We start from the raw sequence: 7180 nt of genomic DNA on the forward strand, positions 1-7180 counted from the left end.
CGATAACGATGGAATCCCCTAACGATGTATTAATAAGCAGGACCTCATAAGAAGCTGGGTTAGCCTCTGCCTTCAGAGCAGCGTCGATCCTTCTAGGAACGCTGCCATAAACCTCCTAATCTGTATAAAATGAGGTATCAGATTATTTCCATTACTTAGAGGGATAAAGGAGGTAGAAATCTGCTTTGCGATCTGGCTTCAGAATGACGAAAAAGCTTGTGTCAATTACATCAGGTTATTTGGAGAGGCAACGTAAGGCATTTGACTTCATCCTAGTGCAAATGAAAGCATTCCTGAATCTGGTTTGTAGTGTGTAGGATATGGGAACACTATGAGGGACGCCTAAGGTGCACCTGGGCCTATAGGATGAACTCAAATTTCTTGGCGATTATACAGAAATGCAGAAGAATCTCAGGACGTAATGACTCCCAGGAGATGGCTGCCCATACCATTACAGAACCCCTTGTCGTCAGCTGAATGCATCCTCTGGCGTTCTCCAAATGAAAACCTATCTGGATGTCTGACATCATTTATACCTGACATGCTAGTTACTGCCATTTAACCTAAAATGACTCATATTTGTAACAACAATTCAGTTTTCCACTCCTGTACATTTAAAAAAAAAAAAAAAAAAAAAAAATCATGTGAGCTGAATAGTTTCTTAAAGAATCGCTATTATGTGAAATACTAAGAACTATTGCCCAGACTGCCTGCTTGTTATTTTGCCCTCCCCCTGGCAATAACCGAGTAGGGATTACATATTCTACAGGAAATGCGGTGCTGTCTCGACTGTATATTAACAGAATTTTGTTTAAGCCACTGTTTTTTCACAAGACTACAACCAAATGACATATGCTTGTCTATGTGAACCTGAGCATATTATACAAGCCAGACACCCTAAACATGACTGACAACTGCTCCACTTTAAGAGGCTTGGAGACTTGGTAATGAAATTACAATTAAACGGTTTTGTTATTTATTTATTTTACAAATGGGACAATGCGCGCAGATGAGTATGCAGATAGCAAAACTCAGGGGATCAGGAACTGCAAGATTTCAATAAGCTGGTCGGCCTGAAATTATTATGAATATACAAAAAAAAAAAGTGTTTTTCTTTGTCATGACAAAAACATGGGCCCTTTAGCCTATTAGAAGCATCTACTGAATGCAAAACATGCAAATTCTCTCATGGATTCTGTAGGTTAGAAATACCTTTAGTGTCCCAAGGTGAGTAGAGGCTTAACCGAAAGAACAGCTCATTTCTGATTGACGGTTGGAGTAAACTGACAGGGTGATCACAGGTTAAAAATATCTTTGCAAAAGCAGCGCAGGATTATTCCGTTGACAAAAATGTTGCACACTGATGGATATCACACTGTCTGCAACGTGAAAGGGGGGGGGGGGGGTCAGATTCACACCATCCCAGATTAAGACTAGCACACATACTTTTGAATAAAAAAAACAAAGCTCAAGTTTCAAAAATTCCTCATCTCTACACACACCTACAGCATGCTAGTGTTTACAAGCCGTGATACAAAACTTAGGAAGAGAATGTCAGAATTTCACTGTGCGTCCCATAGGTCCACAGTCCAAATTGTTCCCCACAATGTTATAACATGTGCTTTTAAGATACCCAGACTTTCCGGATATTTTTTATTTTTTTTTTAAAAACAGCCGTAAAACATTTATGACTGGATTATACAGATTTCCAAAGCATGCATCACAAGGTTAATGAGGTTGGAGGAATAACATCTGTTTGTGAGTAGCCTCTCCCATGCCATATAACATGTGGCCTGGCCTTCCCCGCCCCTTCCATCACTGTAAACGGCGCCCTCATTGTCTTCGGACACCTAAGGGCCTATTAAATATTTAAACACTTCCTCTCCTACTCAACGGCCACAAATTAAGTAGCTGGTAGGAACTATTTCACAGTCAAGAGATAAACAAATCTACAAAAAGCAACCTCTGTGAACCTGAACACTGAATAGCCTGCGGAAAGGTGAAGACCCAAAGAGTCTCTATTTTATAAAAGAGGGTGAATGTGTTGGCGTTGTATAAAAAAAAAGGGATTTAAATAAGTGAGTAGTATAAGTGACTGCGAGCCCTTGCTGTCACAGGTCATATTTTGAACTATACCAAAATAAAAGATATAGATATAACAACCCATAAAAGATGTTTTCGGCTCAGGTCATTTATAAAACGGTGGGGGGAAACCGTGGAAGGCTAAGGCGAGACTGAAGAGCAACCGAACGTGGCATTTTCAAGGCTGATTTTCGGATGGGTCTTTTTAATGCCACACTGCTTATATAAATATGAAAATTAATACAAAATAAAAATATCGGCATCCTTTAAGGTCACGACAAAACAGCCTATTTCTGTGTATAAATGCTGGGTGTCATTTTACGCTAATTTAATTCATCACATGCCGCTATTACAACATAATACCAAGGACAGGGCCTACAGCAACAGTGATAAAACTATAACTTATTACATTTAGCGCGACTGCAACTTGGACATTTGCTCCTAAAACTAAGCAGTAACGCCTATCTAAAATAAAAACAAAACTGCTTTAGCGCGAGAGAAAATAGTGCGACGTGGACGCGCAGCCCGAGTCTGAGGGGGGCCCAGCGCGTTCAGCTCGGATCGATAACGCGCTAATCGCCGCGGACTCGGGAGGCGCGGCGCCGCGCCGCGCCGCGCCGGACAGCGCGCTGTGAATGGGCGGCCAGGTACTTTATGAATGGGGGGTCACGTGACGGCAGCACCTCCCTTGGCTGATATTTCTCGCCGACTGTCAACAGGCGCACGCGAAGGTCGTCGGCCCGTTTTCATGAGAACAGCCGGGCGTTCCGGGACGGACGGGCGCGAGTGCGTCCGCGCCGCCGCGAGCCACAGGTTCATTAACAGCGCTTACACGCTTTTTATGAATGGCGCCTCAAGTATGCAAAAGTGTGATTGAGGAAAAATATGGCGTCTTTTTTTTGTTACTGACACTGCAGCAGTCAACCCCTGTCTGCTTGATTAGGACATATAACCTCGCAACGGCTATTTTAACTTAATACTTTGCTTGTTTCAGATCTGACACAAAACAGTAGCTAACGTTACCCGAAGCCGGGGTCAGAAAAAGGAAACAGAACAAAAATTAATAAACTAGTTACAATCAAACCGTAATATCGAAAGTCAGATACTTCTCTTTGCCATGCATTTTTTGAGCAAGATCTGCATACATCATGCTCTGAATTTTTCACGACTGTCAAAACGATAACATTAGAAGTATCAAGAATAATTTATTTTTTCCTTAAATGACTACGTACATTCCTAAACAACATTTTAAGACGTTCTAATTTCTTTACTTCTCAATGGTTAACCATTGGAAGCGAAAGACAAAAAAAACTAAACATATAGTCATCTACATAGGTTATAACGTTATTTGCAATCCATTGCTTTCATTTCCCAACTCTGTAGCTAGCCACTGATGTAGCCATCAAATGTCGGGGTTTGTGTGGCCGCATTTCATATATGTTAGAAGCAGTAAAGCAATTACCCAGAAAACGAAGCCAAACACCACTGGAGAAGTCAATGCTGGTAATACAAGAATGATAGTGTTGTGAACATTTAGATGCAGCATGGAGCGCTTCAAGTACTGAAACCTACAAAAATCAGAGGACAGAGATGACGGACATCCTTGCAATATATTAGAAGACACTTACTCGTTGGTTGGATTAACCGATTCCTCGCTCATTTTTCCTCACGGGGATCCCAATCCTAGTCGCACCAACGACGCAGCCACAGCGGGGAAAAATCGCGCAAACATCACCATTTTTTTAAAAAAAATGAGGAAAAAACACAGGACCAATAGTTTATATCAAATAAAAAGGGAAATTGTACGATCTATGGCAAATGCATTGCAGCTGATCACACACACAGCCGTGATCTATTCGTGAGAATAGCAAGATGGAGTTGTTCTTTCTTCGACTGCAGTAAAATCCAGCCACCGCAAAATAATCATCCTTATAATCACACCAAGCCACGATCAGCTAGTCAGACGAATGCCGATGTTTTATTTAAAACGCAAAGAAAATAAAAGAGGCGGAGAAAAAAAGGCAAACAGCATAAATACAGGCACGTTTATCCGGAGCAACAAATTCCCTCGGTAACTGGGGGCACACGGCGTTATCTAGTGCGGAGTGCTGCAGCGTATAGTCTTCTGATAAAATATCCACCTCCAACGCATAAAAGCGTAAGTCCGTCCTGAAACCAAATCAAAAGGAAAGGACACGGAGCCGTGCGTATTTGATTGTTTTTCCTGTGTTTTTTTTCTTAATAAGCCGATGTGAGATCGCAGCCTTCCCCGAACTCCATTTTCAACTCGGCGGTGCACATAGGAAAACTGGGCGGAAGCGCTGACCTCAACTCCAGAGATGGATCCTTCCGCGACGCTTCCGAAAAAAGAGAACACGAGAAGCGACACATATGTGTCCGGCCGAGCCAGGGACGTGCACTGCTTTACGTAACGCGGCGCGCTCGCCTGAACCGTGTGCGCCCGGGCGCACCGCGTTAAAAATAATAACCATTATGATCCAGCAACCCCCTTAAAATAGTCCCCGCACTTCCCAAAAAAATAGAAGTTTCAGCACAGCGATGGTACTTAGAGAAAGGGAGTTAGTGTGAGAGCACGCAAGGCTTGTATTTGCATGGACGCACGTTTCGGTCTGTATTGCATGGGGATCCAATTTACATAGTTTAGCTGCAGGGTTTTAGCAGCGGGGTCCGTTTGGGATGTTTTTTCCACACAGCGGCGTTTCTGGTCCGGTGGGAAAGCAGGCCGGAGCGGGGGGGTTATGAGGGACTGATATTCAGAGCGAGTAATTGCAGCGTCTCTGTAACACGTGGGATTACATCATATTCCTATATGCAACTTTAAGTTTGTATGCCTAGACCTATTTAAATTCTCTGGGGGACCTTGATCTGTTTGTCAGATGTATTGTTTCAATTCCTAGAAGAAACTGCGCATATTATGAGATCATTAGAAGGGAAGCCCATAGATACTTGCTGATAACAACATTAGAAAGTAAAGTTTAGTTGTTTATCTGACTAGTTAGTGTTTTCAGGTCCGTAAAACGGTAAATCATCCAGAGTAGCAGACTACCATTGTTACGTTAGTAACTGCTTCAAATACATTTTTATGGAGGGTGGTCCCTTGCAACATCTCATAATAAATAAAAAAAAAAATCTAATTCAAGCAGAACTTAGGTTTTAATCTACTCAGTTACCAACTTATCATCTTTGGTAAAAGAACATGAAGAAATTACTACGAATAACAAGATTGTAACAAAGATCAAAAGCGAAGGTCAATACTTTAATACTCATGTTAAGTAAATGAGCAATTCAAACTGCCATGTATCTGTTTGTGTAACGCAGCAGCCACACTGTACAATCACATAGTCAGGCGCGAAGACTACAGGGTAGTTTTAAAAAGTAAGCGATTTGCTTAGAATAACCACTAGAATGGCTGCTGTGAATCACTAATTTCCTGTTAGCTATGTAGCATATATGCACTATATATAATTATTCTTTATAAAATTACTTAGGCTACACGTATATAATGTGTATCTATAATTAACTAAGAGACAATACAATAATAGTTATTATTAATAATAATGATTAACATGAATTTTTTTTACGGTGCCTGTTGCTTAGTATGCTGCCCTGTTTACGCCCGGTTTTAAGAAGCGTCTCGGGCAATCGGATCACAAGTAGACAGACGAGACACGTCGCCGTTTACACCTGTGTCTCCAAGGTACCACGTGTGTTCGAATTACGTTACTGCCCCGCACAAGGGCATGGGAAGGAAAGTTTATTTATATACCACAATTCAGATGCAAGGCAATTCAAAGTGCTTTACAGAGGCAAGAGGACACATTAAAATGGAAGACATCAAAATTACATGTACAATAATACAACAGAAGCCTTAAAGCTAAAACAAACAAATAAATAGTTTAAAAAAAGATGTTAGCAGACCTCAGGTCTTCAGGAAGCATAGAACCTGACTTAAGTATGCTTGGTCTTAATTCTGGGAACACTGAGTAGACCTGCCCCAGATAACCTCAGGGGATTGGTTGCTTCATAAAGCTCAAGTAAATCAAAAATGTATTTAGGCCCAAGACCATTTAGTGCTTTGTACAGAGTAATAATATTTTTAAATTAATCCTGTGATGCAGTGGAAGCCAGTGCAGTGATTTAAGGACAGACATTCCTTCTCGGGGATGCATCAGGACGCATTAGCGTTTATATGTGGTCAAAAGCGACCACCTCCGCTAGTGGTTTGAGTGATCAGATGACAATGCGTCTTGGTGGTCGTTTACACTTGTATTTAGCTCTGACACATGCTGACACATGACGAAAGCGCTTCTCACTTGTAATCCGATCACCCAATACACATTTTAAAACCTAGTGTAAACAGGGCCATTGATGAAGTAATTAACCAGTCTTCAGACAACATTTATACATATATAACTTTGCTAAAACAAACTGATTTGTAAAATTGTGCCAAGATAACAGTACGTATATATAATACTGACAGAGCAAACTATGTCTGAGGTACATACAGTATGGTATGAGTTTGGATCAAGCTACATTATATCTCTTGATAATTGACACCCGACTAGGAGGGAAGAATCAGTCGTGGTGTATCTGTTTAGACATTTATTTACCATTAGCCTATATCTGCACAAGCGTGTTCACATCACAATAAAATTGTCGATTACCTGCAGTTATATTCAGTCTTTAGTCATTTTAAAGTTCAGATTTATGCAGACTCGTGAAGCACAGCGGGAAAAGTGTGATTGTATAATTTAGCAGTTTCTGCTGGTGGGAGTCTGGAAAGTCCACCTGTCTGTGATGCATTCATGCTAGAGATATCAGAATACAGTGCCCTCAAGTCTACGTTTCATTTCAGGGATGCTGCTCAGTGATGCAGTACTTTGAAAGCATTTTATAGGGAATGAAAAAAAGTCAATAATCAGGCAATTAAGGATTTCCTCTTTATAAACTGTGAACAAGATGGCGGACAAGAAAAGATAGCTCTTAGTATTTGACAGATGATTCATTTTAGGTTGAATGCTAATTAGCAGCATGTGTCAGGTATAAGACATCTGACAATCAGCACTTGGTATGGGAG

General features: G+C 41.0%; 1 protein-coding gene across 1 annotated transcript in view; it reads right to left on the minus strand.

Moving 5' to 3' along the window:
* Nucleotides 1-4630, minus strand: part of spred1 (sprouty related EVH1 domain containing 1) — a 39883-nt gene extending 35253 nt beyond the window's left edge. The window contains exon 1 of the mRNA XM_023807734.2: nucleotides 3711-4630. Within this exon, the coding sequence (XP_023663502.1) occupies nucleotides 3711-3742 (32 nt within the window). The 5' untranslated portion in view covers nucleotides 3743-4630. The remainder of the gene's footprint in view (nucleotides 1-3710) is intronic.
* Between the last annotated feature and the right edge of the window lie 2550 nt (nucleotides 4631-7180).

Source organism: Paramormyrops kingsleyae, chromosome 19 (assembly GCF_048594095.1).
Source record: "Paramormyrops kingsleyae isolate MSU_618 chromosome 19, PKINGS_0.4, whole genome shotgun sequence".
NCBI lineage: Eukaryota > Metazoa > Chordata > Actinopteri > Osteoglossiformes > Mormyridae > Paramormyrops > Paramormyrops kingsleyae.